General features: G+C 42.2%; 1 protein-coding gene across 2 annotated transcripts in view; it reads right to left on the reverse strand.

The window, feature by feature from the left end:
• DCLK3 (doublecortin like kinase 3) overlaps positions 1 to 19,108 on the reverse strand; it is a 312,584-nt gene that overhangs the window by 205,860 nt on the left and 87,616 nt on the right. For both annotated transcript variants that reach the window (XM_069613197.1, XM_069613196.1), the window contains exon 2: positions 16,733 to 18,618. In XM_069613197.1, coding sequence (XP_069469298.1) covers positions 16,733 to 18,618 — 1,886 coding nt within the window. The remainder of the gene's footprint in view (positions 1 to 16,732; positions 18,619 to 19,108) is intronic.

Genomic DNA, 19,108 nt, shown 5'->3' on the forward strand with positions numbered 1-19,108 from the left:
TGTCTGGAAAACTGAGTGGGGCATTCTACCATTTATAGCAATACACATTCTATCAATGACACCACCCCCACTCTGACATCATACACCTCACAATGACATGCTCATACAGAAACACCACACAAACATATAAGACAGATACAACACACCCCTTCTCTTTCCCAACCACATTCACGCCATAACAACATATGCACAGACACACAACCATACTGAGTTACCTTACTAGTGGGATTTAAAACTATGTTCACAATAACACTAAAACACCATTTATCTCCACTCATCCCTCCAACATCACAATTTACCAACACGTCACTGCCTCACTCACCAAAACCTTACATGTTTGAATATCACTGGTGGCGGGAGGCACACACATCACCTCACCAACACAAACATGCACTTCTGTCATGTTTCAATATCACTGGTGACCACAGGTATGCACTTGACCTCACCAACATAAACATGCACTTCTGTCATGTTCAGTATCTCTAGTGGCCACAGCGTGAGGACACATGAGGTCATCACAAGGTCCTTTACTCCGTTGGCTCTGAATCCCTCTCCCACAGCATCATTATTTTCCACAGCTCGCTGAACCGATTGGACCTCTTTAGGCTGCCCCTCCACACTCGACAGAGCTTCACAGCTGGGCTCCAGGCCTGCTCCAATGGCACTCAGTGCTTGCCCTATGCCGCACTTATCCATGCTGTCCTTGAGATGCAGGTAAGCAATGCCCTCGCTGCCTCGCTCCTCACCACCTGCGCCACTTGGCATCACAGTTGAGGGCCTTCAGCAAATTAAATTCTACCACCTTTCTCATCCTTCTTCAATCTCCATACCAACATCACCCTGTTCCTGCTGTTCCACACAGCCTGTATCCCTGGTCTCACCAGGAGCTATATGCAGTTGCCAATTCTCCTGACTTCTTCACTTCTGTTCCCTAACTGCTGCAGTGCACATCATCTCCCTGATTCCCACAGCACACATCAGACTTCACCTGCCATCTTCTTGCAGTACTTCTTTAATCTCCGCACTTGCAGCTGTCCAAGACCAGGTTGATATAGCTGTGCTGGGCCCCAATACTCCTTGCAGGTTCTACCAGGTGGTCGGTCTTCCTTTGGGGGAGTTAGGGTCCTCTCTTGGCTGTCCCCCACCACAGCTCTCAAGGGTTCTCTTTCTCCTTGCTTCGCCATAAGCCCAACTCATCACCATTTTTGTAAAGATGCTCTGCATCACTGAAGTATGTTTGTGTAGTTGATTTATTCAAGTTAAATACGTTTCTCAGTAAGTCCATAAAATGTTATGTGGAGGACTCACCGGTGCCCAACGCCCAGGTACCATCTCTCCAACGGACTCGTCTGCAACACTGAGTGGGGCATTCTACCATTCATAGCAATACACCTTCTATCAATGACCTCACACCCACTTTGATATCAGACATCTCACACTCACATTCTCAGATGGAAACACCAAACAAATACATATATACGACAAATACAATTCAATAAAACAGATTCCTGTTTGGAAAAAGAGTGAGCATGGACTTTCGGAATCCAGTAAATGTGCAATGTCTGAACAGGATGACAGTAAGGCAAAGTGTCATGGTTGACCTCAAAATGTCTAAAGCGTTGTTGATAGTGATACTATATTTGTAACGTCTTATTACTGTAAACAGCATAACTAACCCTATGTTTAGAGTAACAAGACAAATCAGATTGTCAGTAAGTCATCTGAATGACAGCGTGACTATTGGCAACTGTATCTCTTATCTTGGGAATATATAGAGGTAGAGCCGCAGGGAGCAATGGATGGGTGCTAAAATAGGTGCATGGAGTACTATAGTAAAGGAGAATTGTACAGTAAACAGGTATGTGTCTGAAAAATATTGTCCTGATCTTTATGGGTCGTTATATTGCACCACATGCAGCACTAGTCTGCTTCATGGTACTGTGACAGAGGACTGTTAGGCAGAGTTTGTATGCAGTACCCTTTGGGAACACTACACACAACTAAGACTACAGGTGTAAGCAAAACCAACCTTTGGTATAAGTCTGTACTACACAGTTTATGGTAGCGGAGCTGAGCAGCCAGGCTTATCTCAAGAGGGGAATGTGAGCAGTAATGATGTTACACATAGGTCTACAATCACAGTTGTTCAAATTAACTCTTACACTGAAGGTTTCTTAGTTAAACACTTATTAATTTATTCAACAGTCAGTTATAAAACATTCACTAGACGGAGGCAATCAAATATTATACACAAATATACTTCAGTACTGTACAATCTACGTTTCTGAGGCATTCAATCACTGTTTGGCATTCAGAATACTTTGAAGGAGGAGCAAAACGGCATAGGTTATCAGAACATAAAAGGACTACAATTATTACAATTATTCTTAGACAGTGCAGATATATTGAGTTCACCAGAAGAGTCAATTCAGTTCAATAGGCTAGGCCAAAGTCAATGGTTTAAAGTCTTGGATAGGATAAAGCAGTGCTGTTAAGTAAACGGAAAAGTCTCTGTCAAAGTCCTTAGAGGTAGTTTGTAAAAAGAAGAATCATATTTTGGGTCACAAGCTGATTAGGCCTGCGAGTTGCAGAAGTTTCACGCACTTTCACTGCAAGAGGTACGTACTCTCAGTCTTGTTTTACAGTACCTTACAAATGAAGAAAAAGAGACAGCTGATGACTTATGTTCCTAGCAGTTCCTGCAGATCTCACTGTTCCTGAGCCTCAGTCGTGGGGACAAGAGTGAGGACATCGGGGGACTCCTGCACTGCACTGGGACAGTCAAAAAGTGTGGCAAACTTCAATTCCAGTAGCTGCAAGTCAAGCACACTAACTGGTGTCTCTCTCCCTGGTTCTACGGTTTCCTGAAGCACTCTGAGGAAATTTCAACCAGCTCTGAGATGAGTATCCAGGTGGCTTACTGATGAGTTGATTGGTCCCACCAACTCAAAGGTAGAAGTCGTCCTTTAAGGGGCTTATCTGTCGATTAGAACTTCTTCAAGTAGGCACTGCAGCAGGGCTTCACCTGGCAAACCAACGGTCCAGGAGTTGCAGCAGGCGTCCTCTTCGAGCTCTTCTTCGGTTCCTTTGTCCAGTGGTGGACCCTATCTTCAAAGGCAAGAGACTCACCTTTTATTCAGTTCTCTCCCATTCTTTCCAGCCTAACTGTTACTCACCCAGCAGGATGGCTGTCTGTGACGGACAGTCAGCCAGCCAATCACCACAGAGTGCATTTGGGTCTCCTAGGAAACTAATCAGAGGGAGTTACGGGCACCTCCCTCACTTCCTGCCCACCCCAGACACTCAGGCACCAGAGGCGGTCTTCAGTCCTGAAGCCCGCCAAAGGCGAATGAACAAAGAGGCCAAACCTGGTTTGGCACGCATAGCAAAACTCTAGAAGGACCTTTCCACAAAGAAATGGCGAAAAAGGAAGACCGGGACCTGTTTAAACAAAGGGGGCTCAGATGCCATTTTGAACGCTACCGGCGCTTGCGGTCAGAAAAATCATGGTAGTTTGTTGTAAAACCACTGCCACCAGCCATTCTGGGAGGAAAGGGTAGCATTTGACTGCTACATGAGTATCTAGACACAGGGAATACTAAGTAACCCCTCCAGCACTCTATAGGAAGATAGGGTGTGCTGGGTCTAGTAATTTTAAAAAGACTAGTGAAGTCAACTTCACTTTACTTAAACAGTAGTTTAAACAGTAGTTTATCCCAGAGAAGCTATTTAAACCTTGGGAAAGCCTGAAAAGGTTTCCCTGTGTCACTGCTCTGAGGGTGCTGTGTGACACAAATGAAAAGATGATGCCTATGGAGTTGGTTAGACCAAGTCCCAAAGTTCAGCAAAAGAGCTTGGGGTATCTAAGGTAGAGAGGAATTTGCACATTTATGAGAATTCTCCCTAACAAGGTCTGACAGAACACACATGAGTCTATAATAAAGTTTAACACTTTAATTCAATACAATGTGTTTGTTTAGGTTGACTCCTATAGGGCTTGGGGAATTAAGAAGGAAACCATAAAGAGTACAAATACCTACGGTATCAGGATGGAGTAACTCAATGTGTTGCAGGGACCTGTCTATGGGAATGTTGGTCTTCCCAACATCCCCTAACTATCAAATAGTCTCAGGGATAAAATAAACAGTACTCTCCTTGCCTCAAACTTATAACGCCTAGCACACTTCTTGGCTCACATTCATGGGGTTATAGTGCTCCGCATGATTCTTGACTTCATCTAACAGCAGGTCCTTCTCTACCTTTCCCCATTGGCATAGGTCACATGTAAGGCTCAGATATTATTACTCTTTAGCTATGTATCACCCATCTGTGCTGTTGGCAACACCTTTTACAGACTCCTACTAGCAAGTATGTCCCTCCTTCTTTGTCAGGCTATGTTCTTATAACCCTACAGCCATAGGCTGCCCTCATGGTCCAAGGTCTGTTTTGCTCTCTCTCAACATCTGGTCTCCGGTGTCAGTGGAATCTTTGGCTTCTTTCCTTGCCAGTTTCTGGATTCTACTAGTGTCTGTGATGTAGCCCTGAGAAAGCTCTCGGCTTTCTCTCCTCCTCTGTTTCTCGACTTAGCTGAAGTCAGAGATCTAGCCCTCAGCAGGCTCTTGACTGTCTCTCCTGATCTGGTTCATGTTGCTGGCAGGGTCCATGGTGTAGATCTCAGCAGGCGCTCTCATGTCTCTCCTCCTCTGCAGCCGTTTGCTTTAGCCAGTGTCTGAGATATAGCCCTCAGCTGGCTCCTGGCTGTCACTTTCTCTGGTCTCTCTCATTATCTGCCTCTCTTTCTAGGTGTCACTTCTCCCCTTTCCTTTCCTTCTCTAGGGTGGTTGTCCAGTCTGTCTTTAACTGTATTGTTAACTACCTCGAGGAATACTTACTCTGTGGTCCGTCCAATCAGATTTCCAGAGCAAGCACTCCACCAAATCTAGTCCCACCCATGTCTCCAACTTTCTAACCTCTACCCATCACTCTCATTCCTCTTTAATTATAATCCTACTTGATCTCTCCACAGCCTCCAATGCCATCGCTAATCCGTCCCTCATTCAAACCCTCCCTTCGGCTTCAAAGAAACTGCACTTGACTGAGTGGCCTCTTATCTCTATAACCACTCCTTTTCTATATCACTGCACTCAAGCACTTCCTCCTCCATACTTATTCCAGTGGAATGACCCCAAGAATGTATCATCGGCCCACTCCTCTTCACAGGGGAGTAACTTTACTGAAAATGTACTGGGGACATGAAATCTAAAGGAAAGGGGCCCCTGCCAAATGAAGAGGACAAAATGGTGTGCCGTGAAAAGTGGAGGGGTAAAACACCCATGCCCCCCCTAAAAGTATGCCTGTGCCTCTTTATGCTCTACACCCCTCCTTTGCCAAACTCATCTCATCCTTTGGCATTCATCATTACCATTTTGGCCAAGACATGCAGATCTTCTTCCGCTGTTACTCCTTCACCCTTGGCATTTCTTAACACATCACCAGCTGTCTCACAGCTATCTCTCAATGAATAGCTATGCTCTTCTTGATGCTTAACTCCTCCAAATCGAAATAAAAGGTCTACCTGTCTCCAATGCAAAACGATTTTCCTCTCCTTTCTGTCAGAAATTCTCACTCCTTCAACCAAGGTCTTCAGCCTCAGAGTCCTCTTTGACAGTAACCTTAGACTCCAACAGTTCACTATGGCTGCTGCTAGGGCTGTGAGAATTAACCGTCTTGACATTTGGAAACCTCACCATATCTCCCATGCCACCCGGCAAATCTTCCCAACTCTGCTTTTATCAGTGGTGGCTACTCTTTTAGGATGCAAGTGCACCACCCCCTTGCCTTCTGGTTCAGTGAAAAGATGTTCGTTTTGATTTCAATTCGAAACGTATCATTATGATTCACCTAGCATGAGGCATAGTGATGGCTTCTGTTCTCCGACATCTTCTGAATCAATACAAATTTTCCAAATTGGAATGGTAATGATAACGTATGAACAATTGATTATACTGATATTTTATGAATGTATGTTGCAATTTCATTGATTACTAAACAAACTGAATTATGTCATTAGACTGCATAGAGTAATGCCTTGAAACGTGTTGGCAAGAGTACAGTCAAGCAATTAATACATCTATATCAATGGTTAACCTTTTTTGTAAATCATTATCGAAAATTGTAAGTATAAGTGCAAAACCTGGAAAGTGTACCTAACTTATTTATTTGTTAAGAGACTCAGGAGTTAAAATCTCTACTTTTCACTAGTGTGCAGCTATCCCAAGCGCTTCTACTGTCCAATTCACCCATTTTTATTCCTGTGTTTTAAAAAGCTTCTGTGTACTGTTGGTCACCATGCAACATTTTACCAACTATTTAAAAGAAATTCTGAGTGGTAGAACCCCCAGAGCCACCCTTGAATGGCCTTGCTACTTCGCTCTGCTCGGTCGCTGGCCATAATTTGTGAAAAATATGTACAACCCTCCAGTCAAAAATGTCAACAGTGAATCTCGATCATTGTTCGATCATTGTTCGAGCCTACGCCTTGGTCTCTTTCTCTACTCTGCCCAAAGTCCTCACCTTTGTTGCACACACCTTCTATAACCTAACTCAAACACCCACTTACACCATACTGGAACTGATTAAAAAAAAATGTAAGGCACCAAAGCACAGAAATGGTAGAAGTCATCAAAGGAAATGTAGAATCATGCCATAGTTGAATCCGAACCAGGCCAAGAAAACATTATCAGTGGAGAAGAAAAGTCTTAAGTCTCTTTTTAAAAGACTGGAAACTCAGAAATAAGCCAGTTCAGGATGGCTGCCCATGCAAAACTGCTCTGTTTAAATTCCTACTTCTTGACTACACATCTGTACCTGCTCTTGATGCCCAACAACCCTACAACCTTCATGACCTTTCTGCCCCATATCTCCCTGCACCTCATCCCGCCTCCACTCATCCATGCTTGCCTCCTTTCACTTCAATGCCCTCCCCCAAAATATTAAAGCCACCTGATCTGGTTAATGGTTCAAGAACACTCAATTGCCACTTACTGGTCAATGAAAGAGACTCTCCCACCTCCTCCTACTCCACACAACTCACTGCAGCCCTCCTAGCTAGACCTCACATAATGGCCTAGCTGTACTTGGTCGATCATCCCCTTTTGATCGACAGCTTCATGTGAAGCTGCAGCATGGGTTAAATCCTTTCTGGATGAGAGTGAGAGTCTGCATCGGGGATATGGAGGCCGACCTAGAATGCTTACTCTACGGGGTTCCACAGGGGGCATGTCTCTCTCTACCCTTGTATAATATCTTTACTGTCTCTCTATTCAATCTGCTTAAGAGTGGGGAATTCGTTTTACTAACTACTAACTTACCCAATGCGTAATTCCCCTCTCCGGAGCATGCACTGACGATGCCCTCAAGATTAACGAGGCATACAAAGTGATTCAGACATGGATGATACAGAATGGATTGGCACTAAATGATGGAAAGACCAAATTAATGGTAGTGGGCTCCCCAAGCAGAATTCTGAAGCTAGACCCAGCATATCAACACATACAGCTGGTTGGCTGCAGTCTCGACCAAACAGAAAGTTAAGTGGTCAGAGCTGTGGTAGGTCTTAACAGAAGAGCGCATGTGTCCAAAGCCATAAACAAGCTGCATTGGCTGCCAATAGAGACGAGCATTTCTTTTTGCCTACAATCTATCACTTACAACTGCCCCTTTCATCTTTCTGAAAGTCTGAGAAGAAATCTGAGATTAGGTCCTTGAGATTTAACAAAACCAATCTCCTTGTGGTGCCCAGGACTAAGCTGACCATTGTCAGCAAAGGTGCGTTTTTTACAGCAGCTCATATTGCTTGGAAATCGATCCCACCAGATCTCAGGAAGATCAAATTCAAAGAACTGTTCAAACAGTGCTTGTAGACATTCATGTTCGGATAATGTGTATCTGCAGACAGTTTGGTTGTTACTGGCGGGTGGTCGCCTCAGTTATGCCTTGTCCATATGTTTGTTTTTTGTGCGCCCTTATGCCCTTGGGCCACTGGTGCGTGATACAAATGTATAAACTAAACAAATGCATATTAATATATGGCATGGTAGTAGGCCTGTATTGCTTTTGTTATTTATGTCCGTTATCTATTCTTTGTCCCTGGCTTATGTTCCATTATCCTAACTCTCATCAATCAGTTACTTTCACTCACAAATCCTCAATCTTTTCTAATGTCGCCCACCCCAAGGATATCCTAATCTACCTGTAATGCTTCCTAGGTAAATCATTTGTGTTTGAAATGACACCCCAATATTGAATATATGCAACAAATAAACCCAAATGTGTGCCTTGCATGGCATTAGAAGAGCACATAATCAGAACATTGGCCATCAAAGGGCAGCATAGTACAGTGGGCACATTTGATATGACAGCAGAGGAAGAGAAACTGCTGAGAGCATACGGTTGGTCCCGCAAGACTACTGTTGAAGATGGCATGAACAGGCAAATAGAATCCTGTTTAGCTGATGTCCTTAAATCAGTCAAGGTGTCTAGGTTGGCACTTGAAAATAAAATTGGGGTAGTTGGTGAAGACCAGATCTAGGCAACCACTAGAGTCACAGAGGCTGACCAGGGCATGGCTGACAAGCAAGAGACAGTCACATTGCTAAAGGAACAGGTCAAGCGTCTACTGCCAGCAACAAAGCTCCTTGCAGGGCTTGCACAAAAGGGAGATCTATGTGGTGCAATAGTAGGCCGGTAGGACTGACGAAAAAAGGAATTTTAGTTTTTGGATCTACTTCTGGAGAAACTGATCCAAGATGATCTACACTCCAGAGGTCCTTCAGTGACATCAGTGAGGGAACTGAAGTTGAAAGTCAAACAAGATGTCACAGACCTCTCAGAGGTTGATTGGCAAGGTATGCTGCAATACCAGAGGAAATGCAGGTGAGCTCTCAACTCCGGCTCATTCCACTTAAATAGTTCTAGAGAGTGTACTACTCAAGGGATAGACTACCCAGAACAACGATAAGTTAAAAGGATTTATATTTACAGTACAAAACAACCAATGAAGACTCTTATAGCATTCCATATGGGGAATGGAAATAGAAAAATATGGCCAATGAATTAGAGAGCAAATGTCATAATTGGTGAGTTGGTAGTTTGAAGTAGATGCTAAATCCATGGTACTTGCTGAGTGGGCTTCCCTGGAGGCTATATAATATAGCGAACACCTATTGAACACAACTTTATTAGTTACTAAAAGGGGAATTATTGTTCACAAATTGAACTTCACCATTTATCGAAGAAAACCTCTGAGACCTGACATACTCCACAAATAATAGCTGACTTAACATAACCTTACCCACAAGAGACAAGGGCCAAAAGAAGATGCCAAACAAACAAAGAAATCATAATATGACCAACAGATAAAGGTGGTGCTGTTGTGGTCATGGATACACAGAAATACAAAAGGAACGTGTAGAGACAACTCCTTGACACAAAATATGATCAGAACTTATTAATGACCCCACCATGGAGAACAAAAAACTCTGGAGAAATCCAGGTCAAGCAATATTGAGGAGCACCTGCGACATCTGATACCAAACAATCTGATTCCTGGATGTTTTTTTATGCTCCCAAAGATCGACAAACCAGTAAATTCTGGATGCCCGATAATCTCAGGTGAAACACATTAACCAAAGCCATATGTAGATATATTGAATACATCCTAAAACCTCTGGTGATGTACACAGAAAAGCTTTATACAGAACACAACACACTTCCTCAGGAAGATTCAAGAGGTAAGCTATGTGCCCCTGGATGCACTCCTGGCCACGTTGAATGTCACTTCACATGATTCCAGCATTCGACATGAAGATTGAATCTATGCATGCCAGAGAGTTCTGCAAAACATGAAAAGTAAGAAATACATTGCAACAACAGCCCCACGAAAGTCATACTCCCACACCATAATTTTTGTTTATTAGAAGACATTTCCTTCAAAAGACTAGAATGGCCATGGGCACTAAAAGGGCACATATGGCATCCTCTTCATGGCTGACCGCAAATAAGAGCTGTTTCAACAACAATCCAAAACAAAACACTAAAATACCTGTAATACATTGCTGACAACTTCATGGGTTGAACGAAAGGCAAAGATTTTTTTAAACAATTCCATGAATCACTAAATGACTTCCCCCAATGCATCAAGTTCATCATTGAAAATTCCAAGTTAAGCACACATTTCCCAGATTAAAGTATCTGTTGGAAGGAATGGCCACATAGAAACCGCTGTGTCCAAGAAACCCACAAACAGGAACAAATACCTCCATCCAAACCACACAAAACGACCTGCTATCTAAAGCCTGGCAATCCAATACGAGCGCAGGAAGGCAAGGGACAATGAACTTGACAGACTCCCTACATCATTCTTGCAAATGAATTGACACGGAATTTGATCATGCATTGAAAATACCCAGGGACAACCTGCTACAATACAGAAACATTGGAAATAATAATTTTAATAATAATAATTTAGCACTTATATAGCGCTACGAACCCTCAGGCATCTGAACGCTGCTTATTTACCCACAGTGTGTGGTGCTCACTTATCGACCTTGGAAGGATGAAAGGCTCAGTTTAGCCCTGCCGGGATTCAAACCTGCGTCGACAGGCTCTGCAGGGATGTCACAGCCAGCGCTCTACTCGCTGTGCTATCTGACCGAAATAGAGAAATAATACCCTTGGTTCTCACCTATCATCCAGCACTAACACAAAAGAATAGGATTGAGAAGGAGCTACACCAACATTTAGCAGATATATGATGTTGAGAGACATTGTCAAAGAATATCCTCTAATTACTTACAAGTAAACAAAAAACCGACCATGGTCTCTGGCCAGGTGTCATTGTCTACTAGATTAAGAACAATGAGACCTGGAACACACCGATCTAATGTTAAGCGGTGCAAAACATTCCCCCATATATCTCTACCTTATCTACTATAACAACCCCACAGAGCCAGACCATATAGAGACTTGGGTCATACAATCGCATATCATGCATTGTTGACTACCTCATCCAAAGCAAGAAATGCCTCCAAGGAAAGTATGTAGGTGGGACCTGCCAGGAGCTGCATGAAATGATGAATCTACAAAGTTACTCCATTTTGAGCGACAAAATAGAAACGCCAGTGAGTCTATATTTTACACCGGACCGGCACACATTTCAGGATCTATCAGTGGTGGTTTTAAAAGGAAACCTTTCCAGTCCCATACAGAGAAGAACATGGGAGCTCAAGTACTTAATGATGCGTACACTTAAAGGCAGATGTCTGAAAATAGGTATGGGTTATATGATACACTACGGCCAACGTTGAGCCCAGCACTAGCAAGGCAAGACTGGCCCTGGTCTTTTCATTAACAATAAGGGGAAGGAAAGGAAAAACTGAGGGGATAGGTTAGTGACTACGTTTGTAAATAATGGGAACACAGACACAATCTGGGGATGCTTAATCAGGTTTATGATTGCTTTCTTAATCAATGTAAGTGATGCAATGCTAAAGAAATGTTTTTACAAAAAACAATCCAGAAAGGCATGTTAGTTTGGGTGTGACTGATTGCAGTCGTTTATAGTTTTTGTAGAAAGGCAGACTGCCTGCGTGGGGTCTTTGAGGTTCAAGAACATTGTTTTCCATGAGAATATGTTTGTCTTTTCTATCTTGTCCCTTCAGCACCTCACAGGGAATGTTCTTGCTACCAATACCATGCCATCATTCTACAATTGTGTTTTACAGCATATTCCATTTTGGAACTGACATAGGGACTCATCCTGAGGTGGGCAGAGCGATAAAATGCAGCAGTAACGCATTTACCGCTCCGCCCAATCTCGAGTTGGGCAGAAAGTGGGAGTTTTACCTCCAGCTTTTTGCTGGAGTTAAAATTCTCCCCTTTCCACCCATTTTCTGCACTATTAGCGCAGCAAAAAGCAGGCGTTAAAATAGCCAACCTGCAAAGGGACCTCGTAATCAGGCGTTAAGGGGTTAACGGCGCCGCCACCTTTTGCGGCGCCGTTAACCCCTTAACGCCAGGGTTGTAATGGGGGCCATAGTGTTGGGCGGTATCCCGGCGCAATTACCACCGGGATACCGCCCAACTCAGACTGAGGCCCATAGTCAACTAACTAGACTTCAAGTAACCTTCATGCATCTCATTAACCAGTCCATTATATCATCTGGAATATTTGTATGTCCAGCATACACTGATTCCCCCTGAATGCTGGACAACACCCCTTTTGCTGGACATGCTTTGTTACATTCAATGGTACGTACACGATGAATTGCCAAGCCAAATGTTTGCAAAAAAATGTTCATGCTTAATCTATAGCGTTCCAAACATAGATGTGCCACAGAAATGTCGGGTGGAGGCACCCCACAAACCCATCAGCGCTATATTGCAGCTGGTCGACCAAACTCATGACCCCTGCCATTTCTCAGGGGGGAGGCTGGAAGAATGCAATTTTTTAATTGCACCGGGGGATACACATATGCCAAACAAACATGCCATACAAAAACATTAAGGTAAATGTCAAGAATTGTTGATTTGGAGGCCATATTGGAATGTAAAATATCATCTTTACTACAAGTTAACCAATCACAAAAGACACGGAAAACTCTATTTTTCGAAAAGTGTTCAAATTCGGATTTATTTAAATTAGTGTGCAATGAAGGACATAAAGGAATCATGTATGCAAACATGTACGTTTTGCACACGTAAATATTAAATAACAACAATTGTCCTTCAAAAACTCGCACAACTAATCAAACTCACTAAAAGTGTGAAACATATTTGTGAGCTGAATCTTTCTTTGATGGAAAAGCTTTCAGGTGCTCAATTGCAACACAGGCCAGTACAGAGACGTCCTTCCATGAGTCCAGCACATAACCCGCTACCCCCTACAATGCTGGATACATTCATCTCAATTCGTATTGTGGAACCCAAACTTGCTTCTTTGGTCTAGACATGCATGCTGCAACTAACGGCTCCACCAATCACAATAGCAAAATGCATTGAACCAATCTGGGACCTAAGACAAGATGCACTAGATAACCAGAAAGCATACTATGCTTCCTAGAGAAGCTTGTTAACTGACGATACATTCAAGTAAATGTTAGGTCTGCAAGAGGGCTAAAGCTCACTCTAAGGTCTGGTGTAAATTGCAAAGCGCAGTAGCAATAAGAGTGGGCCACAGAGTAGATTCACCGTCATTCCAGAGAACAAATTAACTTTGGGCCATGGTGGAATCAACACTTTTAGCAAGCCTGAATTTGGACTGTGCTGTCCTTTCCTTAGGCTCCACCTCTATTTGCCAACATGTGTAACTTGACGAATATTCCCTGATCCTATGCCTTCTTGCTCCATTAGATGAATCAATCACTCAGTCAATGACACATAAATTCCTCAATCAACGATATATCAACATTTTCATTTCATAGCCAACGGCTTTACATATACAACCCACAAACTACATACATACCTTTACGCATAACAATACATTTCCAATTTAAAATCAGTCAGACCATATAGACCTAATTCGGTGATAGTAACTATACAGTTTTCATATCACATTGGCCATTGATAAGACCTCATACGAAAGTTAAAACCTTACAAAATCTATAAGATGCTTTTATGGATAGTTCATTAAGACAAAACGTTAAAAATCATCAGTATTTTCAGATAAAAATGTCACCATAAAATACATAAAATGAACATCATCTTTTTTCATAAAATGTGGCCATATTACAGACGTTTCATTAATATCAATCGTATTGTCATAGGATTTTAGAAATGATAGGCGTACATTGATTAAACGTTCACAATAAACAAGCAAGTGTTCTAATGTCTCCACCATATTACACCCACATAGGCGACACAATCTTTCTGTGCGTGGTCGCCCCAGTCTTACTCCTACAACTTCCAACGTTTCACAAATATTGTATTTCATGAATAGGTAATTTCTGAAAATATGAGAGCTCTGATATGCTATTATGTGTAGGGGCCTGGTTGTTCATGTCAGCCATTATTGACATTAACTCCCGCTGTTCCTCTAGGTTGCTAATTCAACCAAATGGAACTCTTTGCTATACAGCAGCATTTTCTGTTTAAACAAGAATTTGAGCTTATTTTCCGATATTCTATTAGATAAAACATCATAACCAACTGGCCAATTCTTGTGTTGATTAATGATTTTCTAAATTGTCCCTAAGTAGTATATCTCTCAGTTTTTCGATAGGCTTGCATGTATGTTACTATGATGGTATCATTCTCTAAGAACATCAGATTTTCAAAACACATAACCATTCTGCGCACACATTCTATAACTACCCCTTTTAATTCAAATTCTAAATATATATACTTGATTGTAAGATTCCTTGGAATCCTGAATAATTTCCTAAGGAGACAGGCTTCAAATTTTTTTAGATGAAACTAATATTGGTGACCCCAAATCTCACATCCATACAACAACAGTGGCAATATTTTAGCTGAGTAAAGCATCAGGATCGCTTACTTGGAAATACCAGCATTCTTGCCTATGAAGGCATTGACAGACTTCATACATTTTCCTTAGTGGTGTTCCAATGTTTGTCCCACTTCAACTTGTCATCTATTATAACACCCAAATATGAATAGACTTTAACTTGTTCCAATTTTGTGTGTTCTATTTCCCAAGAATAGTGTTTTGAGGCTGTAGTCATACTAAACACCATAACTTTACTTTTCTGTATGTTTACTTTAAGGCCATCTAAATTTGCATATTCCGATAAGGCATTTAGCAGATTTAGTAAGCCACTTGCAGTGAGATCTAACAACAGCAAGTCATCCACATATGCAAGCCAGCTTATCATTGTGGTTCCAACTTTTAGTGGGCTACACAACGAAATCGTAAAATGGTCATACATGTCGGCAAGTACAATTTGGACAGGGTTTCTGCCACAATGCAACCCTGCTTGACCCCTCGACAAGTATCCATGGAAGTTGACAGTTTACCCCTACCATCTAGGCAAATGCGAACTGTGGTATCTGCATACAGCAACATCAACATTTTCAAAAGTCTTTGTGTAATACCCCATGCACTAAGTTTCCTCCATAATTTGTTTTGGACAACAATATCGAATGCTGCACTGAAGTCAATAAAAGTGCAATATACATTGCGTTTGTGCTGTTTCCAAGAGTATTCAGTAGCCAAGGTCAGAATCAAAATGTTGTGCATTGTGTTAGCTTTAGGCCGTAATCCTATCTGATTTGGTGGAAGTATGTCCTTTGCTTTAATCCATAAATTTAACTCAGCTAGCAATATTCTAGCAAAGATTTTTGATGAAATGTCTAACATTGCTAGAGTTCGATAGTTCACTGGGTTATCCCATGCCCCTTTTTTATATACAGCGAGCAAGTGACCCATGTGCCATGTTGCTGGGATCTTACTGCCACATCCTATTTCTTTAAATAGTATGTGTAGTACCTGTGCCCATAATTCTGTAGAGGGTTTCCGTAATGCATTGCACACCCCATCGGGTCCACAAGCTCTTGACTTGTTCAGCTTTTCAATTATTATGACTATATCTAGTACACTTGTTTCATTATCCCATATTGCATTGGGAAAAGGAAAGGGTTGATCACAGTCTACCTTTGAGCCTAGGGTGGACTTTATGTGATCTATTCATTGGCATTCAGAGATGCAATTGATGCTCAATTCTCTCTTTTTTGCCCAACGCATTACTTCCCAGATAGCTGTATGATTGTGCTGTATAGCAAAATTCGCAATTGTTTTCCATCAAGCTCCTGAAGTTTTTTATAATTTCATAGCCATTTATGGTACACATTTCTGCATGTCTGAATATGTTTAGCTGTTATTCCTGAGTTGCAACTGGGTGCCTCTGTTGCAATCGATTTACGAAGCAATTTCTTAGCTACTGTTACGTTCTTATCACAGTATTGTCGATTGCCTATTTCTTTATTCGAGCGCTCAAGTGCAGATGTATAAGACCTTGGTGGGCCATTATTCATGCCTATTAATGCCATAATAGATGAAAAGAGCTTGACTATTTTGTGACTGTTAGTACTATCTCCACATTGCTCAATAAAACTCAGAACAATACTCACTACTTGTTGGTTTACTAATGTGAGATTTTTATCATGCCATTTAATTCGGTTCTGTGCTTCATTCAATGCAATCTGCCCATTCTTATCATACATAGCTAGGCATACTTTGTTCTCAACGGGGCTAACAATACACATAAAGGAAAGTGATCACTCTCATGGCGATGAACTATGGCCATGTCAACTGTTAATAATAAGCTAATGTTATTTGAAAATACATAGTCAATTGTAGACATTGCTCGCCCATCAGATCTCGTATATGCCTTCTCTGAGTCACTTGGACAACTACCTTTCAATTTGGTCAGGCCAAATTCCTCGATAATTTTAGCCCATGGTCTACCTTGACGGTTTGATAGCCAAAACAAAAGTAGAGCCACTAACTGGCACTTTATATCAAAAATAGAAAATAGAACACATATGCAGGGAATATAGCAGGAGTGGATTGTAACTGTATGGTTAGGGGAGTCTTTGGGTTGTTACTGCTGTCAAACAAATACACTTCATAATGATTCAGAGAAAAGGCAGCTAAAAGAGAGTGCAGAGATAATGTCATAAGCGAAAATAAAAATGGAACTAAAACCCAACTTACCAAAAGGTTTTCTGGTTTGAGATCTCTGTGGACTATGTTCTTGCGATGAATGTAAAGAAGAGCCTGACACAGGTCAGCAATCATGAGGGCCGCGTCGTGTTCCGTGAATCTAACACTTTCTATAATGGCATCAAATAGGTCGCCGCCCTTCACGTACTCCATGATCAAGTAGATTTTGGTCTCAGTTTCATACTCATCAAGCAATTTCACGATGTTAGGATGAGAAAGACACTTGATGATGGATATCTCATTCTCAATCATGTCTTCTTTTCCTTTAAGTTTGGATTTGTCAATAATTTTCATGGCGTACTGCTCGTTTACACTGCGCACTCGGCACTCTTTTACAATGGCGAAATTCCCATCCCCAATAGTCCTGCCAATCTCATAGAAGTTCTCAACATCAAGTCGACATTTCAAAAGTGGTGGCTCTGTAACACTACGTGGAGGATGATCACCTCCTTCTGAGGGGACTGTGAATCTCCCCTTCTCTTGTGTTCTCTCCAGATCACTTTCCACTTTACCTGCCTTGCTGTCCCATCCATTCACTTGTGTGTCCTGTATGTTGTCCTTCGGGCATGTTTTGGTTTGTCCTTCAGCTTCTACCTGACAAACGTCTTCTGCTATTTTACAGATGTCTCTCATTTTACAGAAACTACCCCTCTTCCTAGGCTCAGCTCTTCCTATTTTGGTACTCTGCTGGGGTTCAACAGTGTCTGTGTTAATTTGCATAATTTGTCGTTCATGGGGTTCCTTCTCCTGAAGTGAATTGTCCACCATTTTTTCAGACATGCCTTGCTGTTTTTCTAGTTCTTTGAGGTGGCCATCATTGTGAGGATGGTGACTTTCACAGTCTTTTCCATGCCATTCAAATTCTTCTCCTCCTCTTGTACTTCCTGTGCTCTTTTTGCAACTTTCTATGGGCGTCTTTCTTTCCAAATGATACCTCTGGCAGTCCCCCATCTTAGAATGGGGGGCATCCAATAAAGCATCTACCTGTCTCTCGCTGTGCAGCTTGTGTCTAAGCTGCCTCTCCTTTCGGCACTGCTCACACCTGACTGTGTCATTCAGACTCCCCTCTGCCATTTTGCTTTTACTATTTTTATCTTTAATAAGGGTGTTTTTGCCATCTCCTAATTTTCCAGCTGGTCTTCCTTGCTCTCTGTGCCACTTTTCCCGGTCCCACTTCTTCACCCTGACAGCCTCCATGTGCCGCACCTTGCTCTGGGCTTTCTCCTCATGTTTGCTGGTTATTCGAGGAGATTTGGCACCACAGCAAGTTTTTGACATTTCTGCCTCCTCAAAGCCACTGTCAACTTTCAAAGTTTGGTCCATCGGCTTACCCAAGCCTTTTTCAGTGGGTCTCCATTGCCCCTTAATGGTTCTGTGCCTGCAGAGGCTATCAGGATAAAGGTCCTCTATGACCATTTCAATGTTCTTCATGGTGAGCTGTTCCTGACCCACAGCAATAAAAACGTCATCTCCCCGAAAGAAATCAGAAATGCTTCCTACTTCTTTGCCCTTGAGGCTGAAGAGCTTCCTAACATGATCGTTCTTCCATCGCGGTAAGCCCAGGGCTTCAGAGATGTCGGCAATCAACTGTTCGAAGGTCTGCACGGACCGTCGGTTCAGGAGCAACGTAATCTTTCGGACAGCGCAGTTTCCAGGTTTAACCACCGTCACAATCCTCGGTTTGACAGGGCTGTTCTCCGAGTGGATGGTGTGAAAAGCATTTTGTGAATTGAAAAATGGGGAATTGTAACTGTTCGTTCCCAGGTAGGGTTTTCCAAAGTACCCGCGGCCCATAAGAGGATACGTTGTCTGCAACTTCCTATCCAATTTCCTGGGGATGATTGAGTTGTAGGGGTGATTAAATATCGGAGGTTGGCCTGGAATAAATAAATAAATAAATGAAGTTATTAGACTCTTGGGAAAACAATTTTTAGCATTTTACCCTTAGTGTTGGTCAGTTTCTTTACAAATGATGGTAATAAGCAGGTTTTATTGAACTGCCCTAACAATGGTCTTGCATCTGCTAGAATTATACATTTAGAAATGTGTACATTTAAAACCATTGCTTTGTCTACAGCAAACCCAACATTGTGGTTGTGCGTAGATGCAGAAGAGCAGATCATAGTTACAGTGAGTAAAAATGCTACATTAACTTAAACGTTTCTAATAGAAGAAAGTTTGTGAATTAGTGAAAAGAGAGCGAAACTGTGCCCTTGGAGATGGAGGTCCCCATGGTGAACAATGAGCATCGTCTGGAAGACCCCCTGAGATGATGCAAGTCTTCAGCTTCTCCCTGAAAAGTATGAGGCTCTGGCCGCAAAATAGTTCAGTATGGACCCAGTCGTCCCCCAGGCATGGAACCATAGA

Source organism: Ambystoma mexicanum, chromosome 5p (genome assembly GCF_040938575.1).
Source record: "Ambystoma mexicanum isolate Mex_15411 chromosome 5p, UKY_AmexF1_1, whole genome shotgun sequence".
Lineage (NCBI taxonomy): Eukaryota > Metazoa > Chordata > Amphibia > Caudata > Ambystomatidae > Ambystoma > Ambystoma mexicanum.